Below are 25,741 nucleotides of genomic sequence, written 5' to 3'. Positions count from 1 at the left end.
GATGCTGAAGAGCCCAGAGAAGAGAACCATGATTCTGCCTGGGCTGAATCAGAAGGGCTTCATGGAAGCGATATCAGTTGAACCGTGAAAGCTGAGAAAAAGTCAAGTTCAAGAGGCACAGGGCAGAGGGATCATCTAGTCTGTGCAAAGCAGAGAAATGTGAGACAGCACAGTGTATCTGGAAAATGCAGAGTTTGCTGAGGAGTGGCACATAGGTGCATGATGAGTGCAAAAGGGAAAGGACCCGGGCTGAAGTGGTAAGCTTGGCACAGATCATTAAAATCTTCTACCATGTCTAGGAAATTGAACTTTCTTCTAAAAGTAAGAGGAAGCCATTACAGAGCTTTCATTTTGGGATTAGTTTTGCATTTCACAGGACTCATGACAAGACCAACATGTAAAAGAAATTAGAGAAGCATTGGGCTATAGGTAGGGAGACCAAAGTCTTCTCAAATTGAGACAGGAGAACCTGAAATAGGACAGAAGCAGTGAGAATGAAAAGGGGGCAAATTTGAAGGTTATATCAGAAATGAACTCATTAGACTTGATGGATTAGATTTGGAGAGGCAAGGCAGTTAAAAGTGATGGCCTGACTCAAAGGTGAATAGACGTGCCATGTACAAAAATACAGAGTCCAGAAGGAGCAGATTGTTAAAAAGTAAGATAACTAGAATTTCATACATTCCTTGAGATACCTTTGGGACCTTCAACTAGATGTCCTGCAGCCAGGTGAACATGTAGATCACCTCACAACACTTGGCTGGGATGGAGACAGGGATGTGGGAGCCGTTATGGAGAAGATGGTCCAAGAAAGGACAGTTTCATTAAATCCCTGTAGGGAAGGCTACCAATGATCATGAAGATGGCATAGTACCGGTCAATTTTGTGTTCCTGATACATAAGGCCGCCATGAGTTACAGCCAAGCGGACTCCGTGGCGACTAACAACAAGGTTGGCAGGGCGGGTAATTACTTCAGCTAATTAAATACCGGATGTAATTAATTAAAGAACGTACATTGTGTGCCAGGTCCCGTCCTTGGTGATGGAAATAGAGACACCAGAGAAGGTGACAACGAGACAGACAAGTCGATTACATTAGGGAGCAGACTCCAGTACAAAACAAATTTGAAAAAGGAAACTTTTTAATTTTAAAATTACACGCTACAGAAAAGATACAAAAATACAGAAATGCCCCAAAAGATTACAATCCGACCATCCAGAGGAAACCAGGCTAACCGATGTATCTTCTCAAACTTGGTATTTTATTTTTTAAAGGAGGACGCCCTCATCTGTTTGTAAAACAACAGCTTCATTCTTATCGGAAGCGGCGCGCCGCTCGAGGAAAGCTTTCCAGACACCGGTTTGGGGGCTGGGATTTAAGGGAACTGTTTTTCAATAGGTGAAGATCACGACACCCCGTTTCGCGACCACCGCTGCCTCAGTAGCCCACCAGCTCCGGGGAACAAGGGCGGGGGCGGGGAAGAGCGCGGGATCTGCTGGGGGCGTGGCCTTAGGGCGCGACGTCACATTTCCCTCTGTCTGGCCGCCCATTGGTTCTGTGTTACCGCCCTTTTCCGGGGCAGGGAAACGAGCAGAGAACCGGAAGTGATGAAGCTCTTGGGTTAGAGTGAGCGGCGACGTTTAAAGCTGAGGTACCTGGTGCTATTGGAGCCGCCCGGCTTCTCCATTCAGGCTCCAGCCCGAGCTAGGAGAAGACTCCCAGAATCGCGGCGGCCCGTGGCAGGCAGTTGACTCTGATCGAGAAGAATCCGCGCAGGTCGAAATAACCGAGCCACCGCGGAGGGCCGCCCCAAGGGCGGAGCCCGCTGCCGATGGCCACGCCCCCGGGGGCCGGTCCTGCTACTCTGCGTCTGGTGGCTGCAGCCAGCTGGCAAGTAGTGCGTGGACGCCGCGTGGAGCTCTTTCCGCGAGTACTGGAGTTTATGCAATCCCTGCGCTTTGCTGCCCCCGGCTTGGTTCGCTACCGGCACCATGAACGCCTGTGTATGGGCCTAAAGGCCAAGGTATTGGAGCCAGTAGAACTAGGGCGTGGGGGCGACGCGACGACCTGACAAGGACAGCCTGGGAATGGGATCGGTTGAAAAACCGCAGCTTGCCTGAGCTCAGTACTGTGAATTTCTTCACAGGTGGTGGTGGAGTTGATCCTGCAGGGCCGGTCATGGGCCCAGGTCCTGAATGCCCTGAATCGCCACTTCCCAGAGTCTGGACATCTAGTGCAGAACCCCAAAGTTGTAAGTAATCCTGTTACATGTGATGCTACAAAGTTGCCCCTCCTCCCAGCCACTGAGCCCTGATGCCCCTAACTTGTCAGTTTTCCGTACCCTCAACAGACAAAGCAGGAGTTGAGGAAGATCTTGGAGTCACAGGAAACTTTTCGCCAGCAGGTTAAGCAGCTGGCAGAGGCCCCTGTGGATCTGGCCTCGAAGCTGCAGGTGAGACTGGTTGGTTTGAAGGCTATCATGTGGCTCCTATTTTCTCTAATTCTCTTCTAACCATCCTTTCTCCCTGCAGGAACTTGAGCAAGAGTATGGGGAACCCTTTCTGGCTGCCATGGAAAAGCTGTTTTTTGAATACTTGTGTCGGCTGGAAAAAGCACTGCCTACGCTACAGGCACAGCAGGTCTTGTTGGGGTAAAACACGTAAATATGGGGTGGTTGTATCAAGGACTGTGATCTTCACACCTCTCTCCCTGCCCACAGCTTCAGGATGTGCTGAGTTGGATGCAGCCTGGAGTTTCTATCACCTCTTCTTTGGCCTTGAGCCAATATGGTGTGGACATGGGGTGGCCGCTTCCAGGTACCAGGACCATCTGGGAGAAGTAGGAATTTAAGCATGTGTTGTTTAGCATGAGACCTTTTGGGACAGCCCACTGGAATAGCTGCGTGGGCCTGAGATGAAAGAAGCCAGACTGAGTTGATCTGTTGCTATCTGTTCTCTACAAGGAGCTTCATTTTCTCTTCCAGAGTGCTCTATTACCGGTTCAGTGACCACGACACAGCCCATGGAGCCGAATCCCCCTCAGCAACCAAGACTAGCACTCCGCAATTCTCTACCAAAAGCCAAGCGTAGCCCATACGTTCCTCAGGAACCAGCCTCAAGGACACACCCAGAACCTTTGACTGGCCATCATTTCAATCTGGCCCCTATAGGCCGGCGAAGAATCCAATCTCAATGGGCAGCCACTAGAGGAGGCCGTAAGGAGCGCCCCACAGTCATGTTGTTCCCCTTTAGGAATCTGGGCTCATCAGCCCAAGTCATATCTAAGCCTGAGAACAGAAGGCAACATGGGACACACACAACAGATCCAGCAGGTGCTGGGGGCACAAGGACAGCCTCTGCTGGAAAGCCCAAGAGTCCATCTCAAGCCCTAGGGGGAAGGCCTCTAAAGGAGAACTTGGTTGAGTCATCTGCTTCAGAGCAAAAGGAGTGAGTAGAACAGTTAGGTCTCTCCACTTAGGAGTATTTTGCTTGCCTACTTTCCTTTCATCCTACCTTCTTTGCCTGCTCCCACCTCAGGAATTACCTGGATGGTGCCCTGGATCCTCTGAAACTGTCATTATCTCCTCCTAAAACTAGGAAGCCAGGTAGGTATTCTGAGCTAGGACTGGGTCAGACGACCTCCTCTGTTGGGGACGCTATGGACCTGTGTTCACCTACAAATAGTGTTTGACTCTGCTTTCTCTCCTACAGCTAGTTCTGCATCTCTGTGCAGCCCCGCCATTACCATAGGAGACTTGGTTTTGGACTCTGATGATGAAGACAATGGCCAGAGGGAAGGGAAGGTGAGTAGGAAGGAACAGAAAGATGGAGAAGGGGATGGACAGAACAAGACTGAGAAATCCACAGGCTCCAGAACCTGGAGGACTCAGGAGGTGGGTTAGGATGATGATAGGATCTCCCTGCTGCCTTCTCTGCAGGAGTCTCTGGGAAACTATCAGAAGACGAAATTTGACACCCTGATCCCCACCTTCTGTGAATATCTCCCCGATTCTGGCCCCAGTGCTATGTCTGTCCCTTCCCATGACCATACAGATAGTTCTAGACCCCCGTGACAGGACCACAATGCCATCTGCACTGTCTCCTTCCTCCTCAGCCATACAAACAGTTTAGTGGGAATGAAGCGGAAGCCCAGGATCGGGTTGCCTGACTATGTTGCTAAACTTCTTTGTAATGCTTGGTAATTAAACTCTGGATTTGTTAAAACAGTGTCTTGATGTGAGGGAGAGGAATTAGGGCTTCCAAAGGTCAGTGTAGGTCATTCCTTAGAAACAGGGCTGGAAGAATCCCTTTGTCTTTTTATCTCCCTTAGAAGGTGTTGTTCACATGTGCCCAGAAGGGCTAGCAGGGCTGAGAGTCTGGAAGAGAAATGTCCTTTTGCTTTTCTGAAAACCCGAATGTCAGAATAAACTTTGTAAATTCTCATGCTGCCATGTTATCTGGGGATGGTAGCACTAGAACGGAGATACTTCATGTGAAAAGTGCATACGGTCCTTCACCCCACTGGGTAGATGGTCAGTACTAACCCTACCTCCCCTCACACTGAAGCAGCACCCAGATGCCAGCCTTGTGCGGAAACCCCCGGTGTCTCTCTATAGTCATTGGGGTCTCTCTTTACTGGGCTATTTCAAATATGTAAACACTGCTTCTGAACTTTTTAGATAGGGGTCTCATTTAATGAAGCTCTTTAACAAAACATGATTCTAAAAAAGCCTGCCTCTTCCAGACCAAGGTCATGTAAAACAGTTAGGAATCAGTTTTTCTTTCTAACAATCTTCAGGATGCTGGGTCCCCAGATTCCCATTTGATTATTTTACTTCATTTTCTCAGATTGTCTTCCTTGCTTCCTCTCCAGCAAGCGTCCTGGTGTTTTGTGTGTAATAGGGAAGTGCACAGTTACTGCAGGAGCTCTCAGGAGTGAGACAACAGGAAAAGCCTAGCAGTAAATGGCCATAGTAGCTGGAACTGGTGAGGGGCCCACTTGGGAGGCCCTGTGGTGGGGTGCCGGTGCCTTGGGAGGGCAGAACTGCTGGGTCTAGCTGTCACCACTGAAGATTGGATTCACCTGCTGGGTGACACGGATGAAGGTAGTTCTCCGGCTCAACTCTTTCAGCTTAGCTGCTCCCACGTAGGTACACGTAGAGCGGATCCCTCCAAGGATGTCTCGGATGGTGTGTTCTACATCCCCTTTAAAGGGTACCTCCACTGTCTTTCCCTCTGAGGCCCTTGGAGTAGGAAAAAATATATTACCTTCTCTTTCTGAATTCCTTAAGTCTAGTGACTCTTCCCCAGTCTCTAGCATTTAGCCCGTTCACCACTTTTTCCCAAGAATTGTACCATCCACCCCCCAGGGAAATGAGTTCTGTCACCATGCTATGTAGTCACTTTCCAAGAACCCTCAGCTCCTGGGCCTCCACCCATACCTGTACTCAGCCACACCCCCTGCATACTTCTTCATGGCCATTTCAGAACTCATTCCATAGAAGAGCTTATACTTCTTGCCATCCTTCTCAGTGAGCTCTCCACCTGACTCTGTGTGCCCTGCCAGCATGCCGCCCAGCATCACAAAGTCAGCCCCGGCCCCTGTCAGCATCAAGGAAGGGGAAAAGGGGGTGAATGTGGCCCTGACAGCCACATGCCCACCCTTAGCAGTCACACTGAATGCTCAGTTCGCTCAATGATTTAAGCCTCTTCCTGGTTCTGTTATCCCTGGCTGGCCCAGAACCCACACAGGCCTCCTCTGCTCTGGCTTCTACTCCTCAGTGGGCTTGATTTCCCCCAAGAATTTAAAAGGAGCCCCTGGAGACCTCCCATCTAGATTCTCCTCTCCTTTTTTTTGCTTTTCCAACTTATCATTTCTTTTTACTTCCAATGTCCCAGAGGCAAAAACCTCCACTTTTAGTGTAAGGATCACCTGGGAACCTGTGAAAAATGCAGACCTGCAGCCCCACTTCACAGAGCTTGACTGTAGGCCTGAGGTGGGCCTCAGGAATCGACACTGGTCAGCAATCTAGGGGACAGTGTGGATGGCCCTGGCCCATGCTTGGGAGTCCATATCAAGAGTCTCAGGATTTGTCCTGTTCGTTTATCCCAAGTGACACCATAGGATTCAGGGTAACTGATAATTATAAAACAATCTGAATGGCTTTCTGAGCCTCTCCTAGCCTAACCTTAGACCCTCAAAGGTGACTTATCCTCAGCTACAGGATCCTCTTTCTGTGTGTTCCCAACCCCTTTACCAAAAGCCTTGGCCACATCTCCAGGACAGCCGCAGCCTCCATCCTGCAAAATAAAGAGCATTATGAGGGGACAGCATGGATGTCCCACCTCTCTCAGCAGTGTCCCAATGGCCCACCTCAAAACTGGCAGGAACCAGGAGTCCTGATTCAGCTCTAAATACCAGAACCTCCATACCCAGCAGAAAACCCAGATATCGGGGAGCCTAATGTCCCACCCTCCCTTGGACCTTACTGAAATGATGTGGCCTTTGAGGCCATGAGCAGCATCTGCACACTCCATCACTGCACTGAGCTGCGGATACCCCACTCCAGTTTTCTTCCGTGTAGTACACACAGAGCCTGAGAGGAATGTGACGAGGATAAGACCGAGGTGCTTCGCAGATGCTTGCCACTGAAGGGGCACTGCAGTGAACCAGCTTACCTGGCCCAATGCCTACTTTGATGATGTCAGCCCCAGAAAGGATCAGCTCTTCCACCATCTCTCCTGTTACCACATTCCCTGCCTGAGACAGAACAATCAAAACAGCACCCTTAGGGTCATTAACGGAGGAATTGTGTGCTCTTGCATTATTACAAATGAAGGGTACCTAGGCTCCCTCTATTGGGCCTTCTGAGGGCTTCTAAACTAGCCTATTCCAAGGACCCTGCTCTCCCTGCATCATCAGCACCACCACGGAGAAAGGGGGTCAGAGGCCAGCATCATTTTTGTACCAGGACAAAGCAGAGGTCCAGAATGCACTGACTGCCCTCATGCAACAAGGTGTGGCCATCAATAGGGCGATATGTGAGGCATGGAGGAGCTTTCAGGGACAAAGGGAACTACTGGACCAAGATCAGAGATCTGATTTAGAGTAGATTTATCTCCTCTCCACCATCAGACCCAAACATACCCAGTCCTTAAGCCATTCTATTGTAGAACTTCTCTGGCTTCAGGGAAGAAAGAAAGGGATAGTAATGCAGACTAAGTACCCATCTGCCCAGCTGTATTTGTTTTTTGATGGATAACACAGAGAGACACCCCTCAACAATAGGAAGAAAATGAGGCCTTGTCATCATTCCCTTAAGCTTGTTAAAAAAAAAAAAGTAAATACTGCTTCATGAGACCCCTTTTATGTGACTGTAGAACATGTTCATTTCAGTGGGCAGATGCATATGTACCACAGGTGTGCAATGCCTCAGTGTTCCATCATGGTTTGGTGACTGATGTCTGAGGCACTGGCTTTACAGAGATTGTAAGTCAAGGATCAGAGATACTGCACTGATTAATAAGTGACATTTTAAGCACGAAACCATGGAAAATCCCCCAGTGACATGATTAGGTGGACTAGGGATATCATAATGCAGCATAGGAGAAAGCAACTGATGTAACAAAGTAGAGTGGCAGGGAAGAGGAGAAGAAGGCCAAGGTACTAGAAACATACCATGATGGTGTGTTGGGGGAAGTGCTTCCGCACATCCTTTACAAATTCAACAAAGTGTTCTGAGTAGCCATTTGCCACATCGAGGCAGATGTATTTCACCTGAGGGATAGCTTCCAGGATCTGTTCCAGCTGCTCAAAGTCAGAAGAGCCAGTGCCTGAGCTGGCAGCCAGATGCTGTGAGGAAAAAGGGCCATTGGCATTGAAGGCATTAGACCAGCTTGTGGTTTCACATCAGAGATAATCTGGTGAGCAGATGGTAGGGATGGGAAGGTAAGGCTTGGTCCCCAGGAAGCCAAAGTAAGATTCTCAGAAGACTGAGATAAGGAAGGGAACAGGGTAGACCCGGTATTACCTCAAGACAGTCAGGGTTCTGAGTAGCAAACTCTTTCCACTGCCCGAGGCTGTAATGCTTATGGACAGCAGTGAAGAGGGAGAACTGGGGGGAAGAAAGAGCCATTAAAAAGAACAGAACTTCGTTGCATCGTTTTCTAGAAACACACCTTTATGCTATTCTGTCTACGGGAAAAAGGATCAAAGTTTGGAAAGAAAACAACTTGAGGAAGTCAGTGGTTGAGCTGGGATTTTAGTTCAGTCATTCTACAAGTCCCAGTAAGGCTTTTCACTGTATGCCTGTCCTTGTCAAACACTCCCACCACAAAGTTCTGAGTCATCTGGATTGGATTTCACTGGCCAGCACACACTTTGCTTCTGAGGTGACAAGGTGCAATGGGACAAGCAGCAGACATGGAAGACCATGAAGAGGCTAGAAGGAGCAGTGTTTGCTGCACTGACTCAGCCCCTGTCCCTATGTGACCTAGTACTGAACTAACCTATTTTTGGTATCTTCTGGTCCACTTACTAGCAGTAATTCATTGGTCTAGATACTCACAAAAAAGTAAGGCTATAAGGTTAATGGAACCAAAAAGGTGCTATGCAGTCCCTTTTTCCATCTCATGTGGAGTAAAGGACAAATTTTCATGGACCAGGCTGAAAAGTCTATTTCACTCCATCTATTTTAGTCAACCAAGTTCAAGGATATAATGATTCTCTCATCAGACTCACATTCCCTAGCTCTACAGATTGAAAACAACATTCCAATACTTTGAGAAAGGCATTCAAAGGCCACTCTAAACGTCAGTGTTTGTGCTTTAAATGGGCACACATGCAAACAGATAAGAAAAGGCTGAGGCAGCACAAATCTTGCAACTGATAAGAAACCCAAGGAAGTCACATCAGCCAACAAGGAAGTGAGGTACTGAGAGATTGTCAGCAGCGCTACCTAGTTAAAATTGGTATTGAATTCAGTTTTTTCAGCAACACTCTGCTATCAGCATATGATAGACTAAGAAAAATCACCCTAAGAGGTCAGCAGACTTTTGTGGAGAGACACTGGCATGGTGAGCACATTTGAATACATACCAAGCAAGGGATCTAGAAAAGCATGCTTGCCTGCATCCAACCTTTTTATTATTAATATGAGACTTGGCTCTCTCTCTAAAATCTGATTTCTTTAGCATTCATTAGCAATACTGAAAAGCCATTCTCAACATAAAGCATCAAGACAGAGTCCCCAACAAGGTCCAGGTATTATGGCATATCTGTTAGCACTGAAGTCAGATTCACCATTCCCCAGCCTCTGCTGGACAGGGCAGGTGGACAACAGGCAACAGCAGAAATCTTAAGCAATTAGTGAATGAGAACAGAAATAAAGCCTAATAAAACTGTGTAACTATCAACGTCATAAAAATAACAGGAGACATTCCACAAAGACAGCAATCAAAAATAGAGAAAAGGTAGATGAAGTCTGTAAGGTTAACGGAGCCATGTCAGCAGAATACACCAACCAAGGCTATGTGGATTAGTCAGCAGGGTATGTAAGTTCTCAGAATGCCCAGGTAACTAGCTACCTTCTCAGCTACAAGTATAGAGCCACGTAGTAATACTGACAGGACCAGCATCTTCGGTTTTGAAAGTGAACAACAACCTGTATATTTAAAAAAAAAAAAGGACTGCATTTTGGGCACATCCCAGGAACCTAAGATTTAACAGGAAAAAAAAAAAAAATCGGATAGAATGCATAAAAGAATATATAAGGTGCTTTTCTCTAGGACCTTCTAGTTAGGAATTTTTGAATGCTCGAACTATTTAGTTTCTGGACTAAAGCAGTGAATACTTAATATGCTGAACAATGGTATAATGGGAGGGAGGTGGTGGCCTGGGTAGTGGGGAACATTGGCAGGGTACATAAACTGCTGGGCAGGACAAAAGGGAAATTCTGTTCATTTATCCAAAAAATGGGGCAAAGTTTAGCTTTGAATCACAAATTCACATGGTTCTTTGTGATTAATTCACATTTTATGTAGAAATTCTTAATTCACTTTAATATTTGGATAGTATGATGTTGTTAGGTGCCATCAAGTTGACTTCTACTCATAATGATCCCTTGTGACAGAGCAGAACTGCCCCAAAGGATTTTCTTGGCTATAGTCTTTACAAAAGCAGATCACCAGTTCTTTTTCTCACAGAGCCACTAGGTGGGCTCAAACCACCAACCTTTTGGTTAGCATCCGAGTATTAACCATTTGTGCTACTAGGGCTCCTTTCACATGGCCCTTTGAACCTATCAGAAAAAAGGACTTAAGTACTAAAAAACATAGTAAATGGGAGCATCCTAACTGTCAAGTGCCAGAGAGCTGACTGAGATGGGGGTGAGGGTGGGGATGCAAACACCTCTGTAGTCAGCTGAGACGACTGGACACCACTGAGGAAGGGGCATGAGGGAAATCCTACCTTACAAAGAACCTTGGCCATCTCAAAGGTGCCCACGGTATCCATATTGGCGGCAATGATGGGGATTCCTGTGTACACCTGCTTTGAGTTCCGAAATGAAAAGGATCTTGTGAGATCCACCTGCAGATAACAAAAGGAAACTGAGCGTTTCATTCATCCAAGAAACATCCAAGAGCCAGACACCTGTCTCCGTCCTGGCCCACCAAGAGCTTCGGTCAAGAAAAAGCAACCAGAAAAGCAGGCTCACCTCACTTCGAGACTTAAGGGTGCTGCGCTTGGGTCTCAGCAGAACATCCTTGAAGTCCAGTTTCACATCGTTGTCAATGTGAGGCATGGTGGGGGTCTCGGGGTAGCGAGGAACCTGAGGGCTGGAAAGTAGGAAAATCAGGAGAAGGAAATTGAACCAATCTCCCCTTATGCCTTAATGCCCTATTAGGGCTGGGGCAGTGCTCATCTCTATCCTCGTTTCAGTTGTGGAAGGTCCGGGCATGGATCGAGGTGTGGTCCCTTAAGCCTGTCACCTCTGACCCGTCCCGTGATTGCACTACCCTCGGTGATTTCCATACCAGGTACTGTCGGGGAGATTTGGGAAGGGGTTGTGAGAGACCCGAAGGGGGTGCATTCCCTACCCCGCTACTCCTCCTCTCGCCCCTTCGAAAAGCAAATTAGGATAAGAGCTTTGGGTGCACGAAGGAATGGGGAGGCCCTATAACCAGTTTCCGGAATAGGGGTACCCACTTCCTGTTGCAGTGGCCCAAGTGGCAGTTGACCAAAGCTCCCCTTGCCTAGCAACTGGCCTTGTACAGCCCCACTGTCTTCCAGGCCACGCCGACAGATTCCGCTAATTGCCGGCGAGGGCGGCTAACCGAAAAATTCTAGGTTCGGCGACGGCCGTGCGAGGCCTTTTGGGAAACAGAGTTCACACACCGCGGTTTCCATTGGATCCAAAGGGTGGGAGACTACAACTCCCAGCGTGGAAGGGGTGGAACTGCCTTCTGGCATATTGGGAGACGTAGTTCGTTTCGCCCCCGCTTTCCGCAAGCCCAGGCTTGGTAAGGACACTCAATCTCAGGGGCGCCCGTCTCTGCTGTAACTAAGCTGGCCGCCTTCTTTTTATTTACCACGCCACTGAAACGAAACGCGCGATAATTCCTGAGCCTTTTGGGAAAGGCCGTAAAATAGGGGTGGAGCCACACAGTGGTGACCCGGAAGCAGAAGTGATTTCCCACAGGCAGAGTGTTGGAGAGCGTCCGCAGCGACCGCAGCGGTGGAAGCAGCAGTTTATTCCTGTGCAGCCCAAAACTAGGAAGAAGATGCTAATTAAAGTGAAGGTGGGAGCACCTCCAGCCTTGCCGAGACGCTGGGGTACTGGGCTAGCCGCTGTGCCTCTCACGGGGGAAGCGGGGAAGGAAAACCACGCTTTTCCCCGAGCTTGGAGGGCGCTGACAGTCTCAGGGCTCCGCGCGAGGGGCGATGGGAAATAAGGGGACCCTGGAGGGTTTTGAGAGCGGGGGCCAGCCCCACCAGACAAACCCGAGGACTGTGCCATCCCTACTTTCTCGTCAGGTCGGTGCCCTAACCCAGAAGGTGACCGCCTTTGTCCGTCTCTATATTCAAACCCTTGTGGTCGTAGAGAAGGCCTAGCATCAGCTTGGCCCCCCTCTCTTTAGAATTCTTGGAATAAGCTGATCTCCATTCTTCGTGACCAGCCTACCTTCTTATCCTAGCCCCTAACATCGGCTGTCTTCGAGCACAGCGCAAAAACGTTAGCCTGGGAGAACCGGGGGCCTCCCAGGGACTAGACAGCGAGCCTTTGCTGATGGTTGCCAAGATGTAGTGTCTCAGTCGTCCTTACAGGAACCAAAGCTGGGAGTGTGTTCAGTCAGCAGCTGACTTTTTGAGCCGGGCATCCTGGACCTTGACTGAGGCAGGTTAGTTATCGGTGCCCTAGTTCTTGGTTCTAGCAGCGGGCGTCAGTGTTTCCTTCATCTCCACTTCTTAACTCCCGTGGTTTTTCTTCATTTCCTTTTTCTCCTGTTCTCAATCCTCATTATTTTTATCTGCTGTTTCCTCTTTTGTACCTTCAGAGAGAGAGACACACAAACTAACAATTGATGCAGTCTAGCGTCAAGTTGTACTGATAAGTCTATCGTTGTTACTGCAACAGAATCACCATAATGTTAGCCATTCTTAACCTTTTCGCCAGCCCTCCCAAACCACCTCTTAGGGAAGGATTGAAGCCAAACAGCATGTTGAAGATCATTGGTTTTCAAACTTTGAATAGTAACTAATAAAAGAGTTGTGAAGTCGGTTGAATAAGTCAGTGGGTCTCGAGCAGCGTTTTTTAAAAAAGAAATAAAATAGAAAATATCAGGGTATATTGCTGGCAAAGGTAAGGATATTGCTTTGTGAAAAAATTGTTTTCGTTTTCATGCATACCATACATGTATGTGTTAATGATTCACGTGTATTTCTTAGTCACTGTCAAAAATGTTTGAAAAACACTACCAGATAAGTAATTTTATTTTCTTTTCAATCCGTATGGTTTCTCATGTCCTCTTAGCCCAAAGAAGTTACTACTATTCTTGTGTTTAGTGTTTTTCAAAGTTTTTTTTTTTAATTTCACCCTACACTTAAAAATTTTACCTCGTCACCCATACACAGAAAACTTACCCTTACTGTGTGTGATACTGATATTTTCAATTCTATTCTAAGTTGATTTCATAACCTACTGATGGGTTGAGACCTGCAGTTTAAAAAATACTGTACTGTGTTCAAGATGGGGGTCTTGATAGAATATTGATTCTGATTCAGTGGAGTTGGGATGGGGTCTGATATTCTGCATTCTGACATGCTCGCAGTTAATGCTGATGCCGCTTTTCTGGGGACTGCATTTTAGTAGCAAGGTTCACGATCATGGCCTTTCTGATCTTAGAAACTTTGAATCCATTTTTATTTAGTGCTTCTCTAAAATTGTCATTCTCCTTTCCCCACAACACTTTCCTTTTTGTCTTCAAACAGCACTCTCTGTCGTCCATCTCTTTTTTGTTTGCTACATTAAAATATGTACATGTAAAATACATAACGTATATGAACGCCATGAACTCTTCATTACTATGCAAATGATAGGTTTTTTTGTAGGGTTCTTTTATGAATTATTTATTCTTCATCTTTTGTCTCTATGTAGCTGACTCTTTCCATATCTTTTTATAATCCTTTACAGCTAAATCCCTGCTGGTTGAAATCTTCTCTTGTCCACCTCCATCTCTGTGGCTCAAAAAATTAAATGTGTCATCTTCTATCTTATGCCATCTTCCGAATACCCACCTCACAACTGGTCCCATCAGCTACCAGGTATCTAGAACTCAGTTCTTAGAGCATTACTCTTTGATAGGAAATAATTTTTCCTTTGGAACCTCTTTTCTCTTTCCATTCCTCTTACCCTTCATTCAGATCCAGGATCTTATTAGTTTGTCTTTATTTCTCTGTGATAACAGAGTTTTCCTACTGCCATACAAGACATAGTGTACAAAACCAGACAGAACTTCCTTAAACATCTTTTTCATCTTGTTACTTCCTAACTTCAGATTCTGCATTAATTTCCTCATTGCAGTTTACCTTGTGCAACTGCGTTTACTATCTCAGCCCCATTTTTCTCATTCATGTTTTTAATGTACAAGTAAAACACACAGTTCTTAAGGATTTAGTTCAGTGACTTTTCAGCAATAGTATACACCCACATATAACCACTGCGAAAACAAAATATAGAACATTTCCACCCCACTTCCTGGAATGTTCTGTCAGTTAGTTTTGCTTGTTTTAGAACTTTACATAAATGGAATTATACATTATGTGAATTTTGTGTCTGGCTTCTTTCACTCAGCATGATGTCTGTTGTGTATACCTGTAGTTTATTTCTTAATACTGAGTAGTATTCCATTGGGTGACTGTATCACAATTTGTTTATCCATTCTCCTTTTGATAGACATTCAGATTGTTTCTGGTTATAAATAAGGCTCATATGAACATTCATATACAAGTTTTTTTATGGATGTGTGTTTTTATTTCTCTTGAATAAATACCTAGGAAAGGAATTGCTGAGTCATGTGGTAGATACATGTTTAATTTTTTAAAAGAGTGTGCCAAACAGTTCTCCAAGTGGTTGTACCATTTTACATTCCTATCTGCAGTGTATCAGATTGCAGTTGCTCTGCACCCTTGCCAACTTTTGGTGGTGTTAACTGTTTTGATTGTAGCTCTTCTAGTGGGTGTGAAATTTATCTCTTTGAGGTTTAAGTTGATTTTCTCTCACTGTAGCACTTTGTCATTGCCCCTCATATTTAGAAAACAGTATACAACATTGGTACTTTTTCGTATACTGTTTTGTTCTATTAATTTTATGTCTGGTTGTTTCTTGGTTGTAAATTTTCACTTGAAAAAGATTGTTGGTGAAGGCCGATCTCATATTTCTTTTCTAGCCTCTCCAGTGCCTGGAGCAGTTGTCAGGCTTAGGTTCATTGTATACTTGGTAAATAACCTTGGATATATTGCCAGGTCAGTTATCAGGTTTGAGGAAAGAAACTCAGGATGACATGATGTATCCATAGTATCTTTTTAAATTATTCAACTAATCTAAAAAAAACTTTAATCGTGGGAAATTTTAACATATACAACAGCAGGAAGTATAATATAAAGTACCCCTCACCCACCTTCAAAAGTTTATCATCTCGTGGCCAATTAATTTTATTAACACTCACCAAATCCCCCTGATTTTTTTTTTTTTAAAGCAAATCCCAGGTAGTATATCATGTTATTCGTATGTATTTCGGTATTTATCTCTAAAAGGGAAAAACTTTTTTTTTTTTTTCTGACATAACCATAATTATCAAGGTCCCTTGATGGTGCAAACAATTTGCACTCAACTGCTAACCTAAAGGGTGTTGGTTCGAACCCACCCAGCGTACTGAGGAGGAAGAGGCCTGGCAATCTGCTTCTGTTAATATTACAGCCAAGAAAACTCTGTGGAGCTGTCTGCTCTGTAACACGTGGGATTGCTGTGAGTCCAGGTCGACTTGATGGCCACCGATAGCAACAACCCTTGATACACTTTCTCCTCAGTCCTGCTCCCCTTCTCAAAGAATGCCAGTACTACCAGAGATATGTATACTTTTAATCCTTTTTTTTTTTCCATGTATGTACATATTGGAAACCCTAGTGGCGTAGTGGTTAAGTGCTATGGCTGCTAACCAAGAGGTCCGCAGTTCAAAACCCCCAGGCGCTCCTTAGAAACTCTATAGGGCAGTTCTACTCAGTCTTATAGGGTCGCTATGAGTTGGAATCGCCTCGATGGCAGTGGGTTTTTTTTGGATTGGGTTGGTACATATTATGTTTGTAAATATATGGATATAAAAATATGTAATTATATATTATTTAAAGGATTTTACATTCGTTGTATCTTTCCATGTTAGTGTATAAATTGTTATTGTTCAGTGTGGTACATGCATAGATGTACCATAGTTTAATAGGTTTCTTGTTATTGGGCATTTAGACTGTTGCTAGTTTTTTTTGTTTTTACAAACAGTGCTACAGTGCACCTCACATGTGCCTCTTTGGATGTGTGCCCAGTTTTCTCCACCAAGTTAGTTACCTAGAAGTGGAATTGCCTAGTTGAAGAGTCTTTGCCTTTAAAATAATAAGATCAGATTGAAACAGGTACTTGTATGCTGGTGTTCATAGCAGCACTATTCACAATAGCCAAAAAATGGGCGCAACGCAAATATCCATCAGCAGATGAATTGATAAAATGTGGTATATACATGCATACATACATACAATGAAATACTATGCAGTTGGAAGGAGTGAAGTTCTGATGTATCATACAACATGGATAAACCTCGGAGACACAGGGGGTGAAATTAGCCACACACAAAAGGACAAAAATTGTGTGATTCCACTTATATGAAGTATTTAGAATAAGAAAAATTTATAGATACAGAAAATAGAATAGAGGTTATCAGGGATGGGGGGGTGGGTAATGGGGAGCTATTATTTAATGGGTATAGCTTTTCTATTTTGGATGATAGGGATCCAGAAATAGAACATAGCCCCGGTTACACAACACCGTGAATGTACCTAATGCTGCTAAATTGTACACTTGAAAATAGTTAAAGTAATAAATTTTATGGTATGTATATTATACCACAAAAAAAAAAATTAAAATTGATAAAGTGAAGTAATTTTGGATAACAGAACTGAAAATTATCACTTTGTCAGATAGGGATCGTAAAAATTACCATCATTTCATAAAAGGACATGTTAAAATGAATATATTTAGCTTCATGAAAATGTCACTGTTGTCATTATTTTCTTCATTTTGCCATAGACTATTGAAAATCTCACACCAGCTTGGTTTGGAGTGGCAACTTGAGAATCACTGTTGTAATTTGTTCTTCTGTGGCCAGACAGATAAATCCAAAGGAGTTTCTTTTGTGTTTTTGAAACATACTTAATACTGAATCATTCTCACGGTCAGGAAATTTTCTAAGTACTTTCTTCATTCTGGTCTACATGAATACCATAGAGAGGGACCATATGTTATCTTGTGAGCTACTGCAGTAGTGTACATTGGGCCCCAACACTGGTCCAGCCAGACTCAGGCAGTAAGTGTGCAGAGCTGTAAGTACTCTAGGATTGGACAGTCTGTTTGGATTCACACTCTATTTTTGACTTCATAGTCATGCTTTTTAATCTCTCTAAACCCCAGTTTTCTCATCTATAAAACGAACATAGTGCATATAGGAACTTGTAAGGATTAAATGTGTTGATGCATGTAAAGCACTCAGGATAGTTTCTGCCACTTGGGAAGTCTTTAGTAAGTGTTAGCTGTGATTATAACATGATCATCAGTGTATTTAACCCTTCCACAAGTATTTATTGACTGCTTATATGCCAAACACTGTGCTTTATGCTTGGAATTAGGAAGACGAATAAAACAGGCTCTGTCATTTAGTAAGTTGGAATAGGCATAAACCAAAAACCAAACCAGACCCATTCCTGTTGAGTCAATTCCGACTCATAGTGACCCTGTAGGACAGAGCAGAACTGCCCCACAGGGTTTCCAAGGAGCAATTGGTGGATTCCAACTGCTGACCTTTTGGTTAGCAGCCGAGCTCTTAACCACTGCACCACCAGGGCTCCAATAGGCATAAAGGAAGGTATTAATAAAGTGCATTGGGAACAAGTTTTGGAGTCCCTGGGTGGTATAAACATTTAACATGCTCAGCTGCTAGCCGAAAGGTTGGAAGCGCAAGTCCATCCAGAGGCACCTCAGAAGAAAGGCCTGGCAATCTACCAAAAAATGCACGATTGAAAACCCTACAGAGCACGGTTCTGCTCTGACACACATGGGAAAGCCATGGTTTGGAATCAATTCAACAGCAACTGATTTTTGAAGGTCTGAGGAGTAGGGGAGAGTATTGGAAAGGAGTAAAAGCAAAGAAATGCCCTAATTAGGCTGCGTGGTGTGTTTATTGTCTGGATCACTGTAACCTGATAGGACTAGAGTTTTAGAGAGTGAGGAGGGATGGGAGAGTAGCTTGGGTGGAGCCTCGGATACATGACTGTACAATCAGCATAAATACAGTATTTGGGTAACAGCAGCACTTATCCTATGGAGGAAGTTCAGAAGTCCGGAGCTGCACTTTAGGATTTAGGAAGAATTCTGGAAACGCTTTGGAAGAATTCTAAGTGTTTCTTAAAAAGTTGATCAGAAGTGATCTCTGATGTCCTTGAGGATTCTTTGAATTATCTGAACGTTAATGTCTACTGTTGATATTTATAATAGAACACGTCTTTGTGACTTGAAGGAATACTTTAAGACACCTCTCATTGGAGTCACATCCAAAGGAATGGCAGTATCCTCACTGATTTTAGTGAGGGTGCGGGGAAAAGATGACCTATGGGATTAAGAGGGTTAGATGGTTCACAGAATCTTTTCCTGCCAGTGTCCACAACCTGAAATGTTATGATCAAAGCCTTCTAATTCTTCAGAACAGCTTTTCTGATAATGTTCATCTTTCAGAAGGTAGTAGACCGCCAGAGATCAGGACGTGATGTCTTACCTAGAAGACAAATTTGTAAGTGTGTTGGGCCATAGGATTCATGAAACCCTTGCCTATTTCAGACGCTGACCGGAAAAGAAATTGAAATTGACATTGAACCCACAGACAAGGTGATGTATTCTCAACACCTCTTCATGCACTTCTCCCTGCCATGTATATTTGTTTGTGCGTGCCTATGAACTTGGTCCTTTATCTCTCATGCTGTCTACATAGCCCTTGTTCTTTCCATTTTCATGGTCCTTTTTTTTTTTTTTTTTACCCCTGCTTGAACAGCCCCTGACTACTTGTTCCCTTAAAGGTGGAGCGAATCAAGGAGCGTGTGGAGGAGAAAGAGGGAATCCCCCCACAGCAGCAGCGACTCATTTACAGTGGCAAACAGATGTAAGTTTGGGATGGGAATGAGGGCGTGGCAATCTTATGTGAAGATGAGGAGGGGCAAGTGCTGAAGATGGATTGGGCCTGCCTCTCTCTCTTTGGTGCATTGGGACCCTTTGGCACCTTGGTGAAGCCTGTGAACCCATTCTCATAGTAAGGTTTTTACAGTCATAAAATACATAGAATTTTGAAGGAAATGAATTATATTGAAATATAGTTATCAAAATACTGTAAAAGGAATTTGAGATATAGTAGCATATGTGCTTTATTAATGCATTAAATAAGATTTAATGGTGGTACCTTGGAGGCCTAAAAATAGTGACACAACCAGACATATGCACGCATATGCTTGTACCTACTTTAGCAAATAAATGGAAATAACCAAAGTGCCTATCAATGGATGAATGGATAAGCAAATTGTGGTGCATACACGCAATGGAATACGCAACCATAAAGAACAATGCTGAGTCTGCAAAATATAATATGAATGGACCTGGAGGGCATAATGCTAAGTGGAATAAGTCAAGCATATAAGAACAAATATTCTATGATCCCTCTTTTATAAGAAGACAACAAAAACCAAACCCAGTGCCATTGAGTCAATTCCGACTCATAGCGACCCTATAGGACAGAGTAGAACTGCCCCATAGAGTTTCCAAGGATCGCCTGGCGGATTTGAACTGCCGACCCTTTGGTTAGCAGCCATAGCACTTAACCACTACGCCACCAGGGTTTCCATAAGAAGACAAGAATAGGTAAATATAGAGAGACCAATGTTCATTGGTGGCCATTCGGGAGGGAGGGGAAAGGTACGCTTTACACCACAGGGACTTGTTATCTTTGGTGATGGGAAAAGTGGCAGCGAATGTGGACGTAGTGAGCACAACACAACCAAAGAAAAAAAACAAATGTTTGAGCACATATGGATGTTACTGTTGTTAGGTGCCATTGAGTCAGTTCCAACTCATAGCGACCCTGTGTACAACAGAACGAAACACTGCCCGGTTCTGTGCCATCCTCAGAATCATTGTTACACTTGAGCCCATTGTTGCAGCTACTGTGTCAGTCCATCTCGTTGAGGGTCTTCTTTTTCACTGACCCTCTACTTTACCAAACATGATGTCCCTCTCCAGGACTGGTCCCTCCTGATGACATGTCCAAAGTACTGAAATGAAGTCTTACCATCCTTGCTTCCAAGGAACATTCTGGCTGCGCTTCTTCTAAGACAAATTTGTTCGTTCTTCTGGTAGTCCATGATATTCAGTATTCTTTACCAACACCATACTTCAAAGGCATCAATTCTTCTTCAGTCTTTCTTATTCATTGTCCAGCTTTCTCATGCATGTGAGACAATTGAAAATACCATGGCTTGGGTCAGCTGTACCTTACTTAGTTCCCAAAGTGACATCTTTGCTTTTTAACACTTTAAAGAGGTCTTTTGCAGCAGATTCACCCAATGCAATATGGATGGGTATGGGCAAATTGGCATATGGGTAGGTACAGCTGTATATAGATGAGAACAGATACAAATATCCATTAAAAAAAAAAATTGCATCAAGTCGATTCTGACTCATAGCGACCCTATAGGACAGAGTAGAACTGCCCAATTGGGTTTCCAAGGAGTGGCTGGTAGATTTGAACTGCCAGCTTTTTGGTTGGCAGTCATAACTCTTAACCAGTGCGCCACCAGGGCTCCGGAAGTATAAAAAACCAAAAAACCAAACCCAGTGCTGTCGAGTCGATTCCGACTCATAACAACCCTATAGGACAGAGTAGAACTGCCCCATAGAGTTTCCAGGGAGTGCTTGGCGGATTCGAACTGCTGACCCTTTGGTTAGCAGCCATAGCACTTAACCACTACGCCAGCAGGGTTTCCCTCCAGAAGTATAAAAAAAAGTACAGGTATGTATAAATTCAAATATGTGGGTGCAGGCGCATATATTCATTGAAGATACAAATATGGATAATCTCAAAACAACCAGACACCTTCCAAGATTACTTTTGTGGGCTTGAAGGCTTAAGACCACAGTCTCATGGGACAACTCAGTAAATTGGCATAACAGAGTTCACAGAAATCGTTACCTGCATCCTAGTGAGATGAGTAGCATCTGGGGTCTTAAAAGCTTGCGAGCAACCATTTAATGCACAACCATTAGTATCTACTCGCCAGAAGGAAAATAGTAAGAAGACAACCAAAAGCTCAGAGAAGAAGCAAGTCTACAGGGGCCACAACCTTGTCTGACCTGAGACATGAAGAACTAGATGGTGCCCAGCTACCAGCACTGCCAGTTCCAACAAAAGTTGGAACAGTGGAGAACAGAGGACTCACTGAGACAGTTACGCTGAGACACTCTTTAAATCTAGAACCCAGCCTATCTCGAGATCACCTCTTAGAAAAATAGCAAAGTGGCACATAAAACAATATTACTCATAAGATTGGTGCTTTACTTAAAAACCATCTGTATGAGACCAAAAGGTCAACAAGCAAAGATGAGGAGATAAAGGGGCAGGGTAACTAGCCTACTGGAAATGGAACAAACAGAACATAAAGAGAATGTTGACACATTGTGATGAATGCAATCAATGTCACTGAACAATTTGTGTGGAAATTGTCGAGTGGGAACCTAACTTGGTGTATAAACCTTCACCAAAAACTCAATAAAATATTACATAAAAAAGAAACAATGTATTGCATTGGGCAAATCTGCTGCAAAATACCCCTTTAAAGTGTTAAAAAACAAAGATGTCACTTTGAGGACTAAGACGCACCTGACATAAGCCGTTGTATTTTCAGTCGCCTCATACACCTGGGAACGCTGGACAACAAATAAGAAAGACTGAAGAAGATGATGCATCTGAATTATGGTATTGGCAAAGAATATTGAATATGCTGGAGACTGCCTTCAAACCCAGAAGAAATAACGTCTGTGTTGGAAGAACTACAGCCAGAATGTTCCTCAGAAGGGAGGATAGTGAGGCTTTGTCTTAGGTACTTTGGACATGTTATTACGAGAGACCAGTCCCTATAGAAGGACATCATGTTTGGTAAAGTAGGGGGTCAGCGAAAAAGAAGACCCTCAGTGAGATGGATTGACACAGTGGCTGCAACAGTGGGCTCAAACACAGCAATGATTGTGAGGATGGCACAGGACCAGGCAGAGTTTTGTTCTGTTGTACATAGAGTCACTGTGAGTCGGAACTGACTGGACTGTGCCTAACAACATTCAGTGGTGTGCTTGTAAACCAGGTTACCAGTAAAGCAAAAACTAAGCCTTAAAAAAAAAAGAATGGTGGGCCTAATAACTACCATAATTTTGAAATATTTTTAAGATACTTGGAACAGTTGCAACTTGATGAAAATAGTTTATCCATATTGCTAATACTACTGTGGTTTGCTTATATTCAAAATTAAAAGAAGTGCTATATTTGAGTCAAAAACAAACCCCTTGTCGTCGAGTCAGTTCCGACTCAGAGTGACCCTATAGGACAGAGTAGAACTGACCTACCAGAGCTCCATGTTTGAGTTAGTGGTTAGTAAAAATAACGGTACAATTTTTCACCCATGTAAGTTCACAGACACCCAAAGGGATCCATAAATCCGAGGTTTAAAACCCCTGTTCTAAACGGTATTTCTAGTGCTTTTTTTTTCCCTTCTACAGGAATGATGAGAAGACAGCAGCTGATTACAAGATCCTGGGCGGTTCAGTTCTCCACCTGGTGTTGGCTCTGAGAGGAGGAGGTGGCATTAGGAAGTGATGGACCCTCCCTCCATTTTACCTCCTTACCCTGTCACTCATAATGAGGCATCATATATCCTCTCACTCTCTGGGACCCCAGAGCCATGTCCCCTCCCCTGGATGCCCAGTCTTGCATATCTACTGGTGGGAGACTGTGAGGACCCCAGGATGCAGTGTTCCTGGCACAGAGGGCCCTTGCTGGCTGTTGGGTTTTAGTTTGCAGTCCTTTGTGCTCCCCTCTCTCATGGGTATGTCCCTGGTTGTCAATAAAACATTTCCTGGCCTCCTGGAATCTTTTCTTATATTGTACAAATATGACTGACATAAAAATGGATCCCATGCTCACCCATTTATACCAGGCTGAAGGAGTAGGACAGTGGAAGCTATTATCAGACCCTAGGAAAGCCTACTCTCAGTGATGTGCCGAAGCCAGCTCTTACCTGCTCACGAGAGCCAATTATTGGCATCTCTTCCCAACTCCATGTTAAATGACTTCAGGTTGGTAGCTTGAAATTGTCCATGGTGGGAGTATTTACAGAAATGGGTAAACACTGTGAATCAGTCCATACCCCTGCCCCCCAAAACCATTATTTGGACATATTACTGACATGAATGATAGAAATCAGGAAAGTAAATTCTCTCCTATTGTGGCTCTGCTGGACATCTGGTCCTGGTTGGAGAAGGGCCTCAAGGTCCTTGCAGACACTACGTTATTTATGGCTGTAATATTGCTGAGGGCTCTGGGCTCTACAAGTATCGAGACCCTCATACGGAGAAAGGCGGTAGGAGTGGCTAGCTGTGATGGCTCACTCAGTTCTCAGTTGGTAGGATAAAATGCAAGTGGTGGAAGAAAGGGCTTGCTTCCCTTCCCTGACTTCTACAGTAGAATCTAGCGAGGCTGACTGGTATGGAGGAGTCAGGGAAGAAAACCTCTGTGGCTAGCCTTTTGGAGAGAGAACTACCGTACTGTTCTGTGGACGGTGTCCTTGGTATTTTGCTGCAGTCCTCCCCATCCTCCACGGTCAGGAGGCGCTCTTGCGCGGTTACCAGGCCGACGGCTTCATCCGGGTGTGGTGGCGCTCTAGTCGCCGTTTCTCCATATCCAAGCGAGGCGGCCTCTTTCCAGCTGGAGCGTTGCCGGGCACTCTGGCTCTGGAGAAAGCTCCGCCTCCGTGCACGCAGCCTCCGGAGCCCGACATGGCGCGGCTTCCAAAGCTCGCAGTCTTTGACCTGGGTGAGAGTCGGGTGGGGAGAGTTTCGTAGGATGCACTCCCTCTCCACATCCCAGTTGTACCTCTCCCGAAACTCTGAGCCCTTCAAGGCTGAACCTTCTCCCTCCTTTCTCTCGCAGATTACACGCTCTGGCCTTTCTGGGTAGACACGCATGTAGACCCCCCTTTCCACAGGAGCCGGTGAGGCAGGGCTAGGGAGGACAGGGACCGGGAGGGGCCGGGCCAGAGCTGAACTCACTCTCGCCCTCTGCAGTGATGGAACTGTACGAGATAGCCGGAGTCGGACCGTCCGGCTTTACCCAGATGTGCCCGAGGTCCTGGAACGACTGCAGGGCCTGGGGGTGCCCGTCGCGGCCGCTTCTCGGTAAGAAGAGCGACCAACAAAAACTGTCAGTCTAGTGCTGAGGGATGCATGCTTGGGGAGACTTGTTGTGTAATCTCTGGCTGCAAAAATTTAGGAGGTGCAAATTTGCAAGCATTTGCATTTTTTTTTTTTTTTTTTTTTTTACTAATCATACCTTCCCGTGTGACTTATATATATTGAACATTGCCTGAGTGTCTGCTGTGTGAAACTGGAGGAATATGGAGTTGAATAAGGGCCGAGGTTTCCTACCCATCCTGGAAAAACAGCAATTTGATTTCCCACAATTGTACTTAACTTCATTTGCAGCCCTGGCCCTTCACTCTGTTGATCCCATCTATTACATTTTTTGCAGAACAGGTGAGATTGAAGGGGCCAACCAACTGCTGGAACTCTTTGACCTAATCAGATACTTTGTTCGTCGGGAAATCTATCCAGGCAGCAAGGTCACACACTTTAAGAGGTACACAGAGAGAAGGGCAGGGGCAGGGAGAAAGAATACCAGAAAGGCTGGGGAACCAAGATGCCAGCTTGGTTACCCCTGCCCTGTCTTGCATAGGTTGCAGCAGAAGACTGGAGTTCCTTTCTCCCAGATGATCTTCTTTGATGATGAGAAGCGGAATATTGTAGACGTCAGCAAGCTGGGTACTGAGTGATGAGGATAGCCATTTGGGAAGTGAGGAGGAAGGTTCCCAAAGAGGGGTTAGGTAGATGTGTACAGGGTGGACAGTCTGCATGACAGGTGATACCCACAAAAGGTGAAAGTAATAATGAAGAGCCCTGAGGCCCGCTGAAATGTGACTTCTTTTCCTTTTAGGTGTTACCTGTGTTCATGTCCAGAATGGAATGAATCTTCAAACCCTAACTCAAGGGTTAGAGACATTCGCAAAGGCCCAAGTTGGGCCTTGAGGTCCAACCCTGTGGATGAGTCTCGTTTGAGGCATAAAAAGGGGAAGGCATTTTGAGGTGCATTTGTAAATTATTAAAGTGTATTTGTGTGTGACAGAAGAGATCCTACCCACGGTGTGGGTTGTTTCTGTTTTTCTAGTGTGTGAATGGAGTCTCTGGGTGGTGCAAACGGTTAAGCACCCAACTACTAGCCAAAAGGTTGGCAGTTCAAACCCACCCAGAGGTGCCTGGGAGGATAGGCCCCGTGATGTGCTTCCAAAAGGTCACAGCCTTGAAACCCTATGGAGCAGTTCTACTCTGCACATATGGGGTCACCATGAGTCAGGATTGACTCAACAGCAACTAACAACAAGTGTGTGGACTGGGGTTGGCTATCCTGATGTGCCAAAACCAGGGTGTGAAGCGTTAGACTGCATCAGGCCCTGCACTCCCTCCCTCTCCCCCTTTCCTCAGCTCTGCCAAGGGTAAAGGCCGTGAAGAACTCTTCCGCTGGCCCCCTACCCTGGGGTACCATTATCATGCACATTCCTTCCAGGAAA

At 45.1% G+C, this 25,741-nt stretch overlaps 4 protein-coding genes across 6 annotated transcripts; 3 read left to right on the top strand and 1 right to left on the bottom strand.

Annotated features, from left to right (window-relative positions):
- Positions 1-1,584: 1,584 nt before the first annotated feature.
- TINF2 (TERF1 interacting nuclear factor 2) lies at positions 1,585-4,224 on the top strand. The gene is made up of 9 exons (XM_003420964.4): positions 1,585-2,024; positions 2,148-2,252; positions 2,352-2,453; positions 2,533-2,640; positions 2,721-2,817; positions 2,985-3,447; positions 3,538-3,605; positions 3,712-3,803; positions 3,939-4,224. Exons 1-9 carry the CDS (start codon positions 1,833-1,835, stop codon positions 4,071-4,073), a joined length of 1,362 nt encoding a protein of 453 aa, XP_003421012.2. The 5' UTR covers positions 1,585-1,832; the 3' UTR covers positions 4,074-4,224.
- A 440-nt stretch (positions 4,225-4,664) lies between these two features.
- Positions 4,665-11,602, bottom strand: GMPR2 (guanosine monophosphate reductase 2). Its single transcript, XM_010600541.3, has 10 exons — positions 11,396-11,602; positions 10,716-10,829; positions 10,469-10,588; positions 8,031-8,114; positions 7,679-7,852; positions 6,679-6,760; positions 6,490-6,596; positions 6,258-6,300; positions 5,442-5,601; positions 4,665-5,243 (listed from the first exon to the last, which is right to left on the bottom strand). The coding sequence occupies exons 1-10, from the start codon at positions 11,468-11,470 to the stop codon at positions 5,054-5,056; spliced, it is 1,149 nt and encodes a 382-aa protein (XP_010598843.1). The 5' UTR covers positions 11,471-11,602; the 3' UTR covers positions 4,665-5,053.
- Positions 11,603-11,636: 34 nt separating this feature from the next.
- NEDD8 (NEDD8 ubiquitin like modifier) lies at positions 11,637-22,992 on the top strand. 2 transcript variants are annotated; one of them, XM_003420962.4, is made up of 4 exons: positions 11,637-11,799; positions 18,651-18,698; positions 18,887-18,969; positions 22,623-22,992. In XM_003420962.4, the coding sequence occupies exons 1-4, from the start codon at positions 11,782-11,784 to the stop codon at positions 22,717-22,719; spliced, it is 246 nt and encodes an 81-aa protein (XP_003421010.1). In that variant the 5' UTR covers positions 11,637-11,781; the 3' UTR covers positions 22,720-22,992. The 2 variants fall into 2 exon arrangements, with proteins under 2 accessions (XP_003421010.1, XP_023395880.1); XM_023540112.2 differs by lacking the exon at positions 11,637-11,799 and adding an exon at positions 11,812-12,034.
- A 119-nt stretch (positions 22,993-23,111) lies between these two features.
- On the top strand, positions 23,112-25,322 carry MDP1 (magnesium dependent phosphatase 1). Of its 2 annotated transcripts, XM_010600540.3 has the most exons (6): positions 23,112-23,934; positions 24,052-24,112; positions 24,186-24,296; positions 24,649-24,756; positions 24,853-24,938; positions 25,111-25,322. In XM_010600540.3, exons 1-6 carry the CDS (start codon positions 23,898-23,900, stop codon positions 25,200-25,202), a joined length of 495 nt encoding a protein of 164 aa, XP_010598842.2. In that variant the 5' UTR covers positions 23,112-23,897; the 3' UTR covers positions 25,203-25,322. The 2 variants fall into 2 exon arrangements, with proteins under 2 accessions (XP_010598842.2, XP_064148410.1); XM_064292340.1 differs by lacking the exon at positions 24,853-24,938 and having other exon boundaries at positions 24,649-24,696; positions 25,105-25,270.
- The last annotated feature ends 419 nt before the right edge of the window (positions 25,323-25,741 follow it).

This window comes from Loxodonta africana, chromosome 10 (genome assembly GCF_030014295.1).
Source record: "Loxodonta africana isolate mLoxAfr1 chromosome 10, mLoxAfr1.hap2, whole genome shotgun sequence".
NCBI lineage: Eukaryota > Metazoa > Chordata > Mammalia > Proboscidea > Elephantidae > Loxodonta > Loxodonta africana.
The sequence above is the reverse complement of the archived record's forward strand: the minus strand, read 5'-3'. Positions and strand labels throughout refer to the sequence as shown.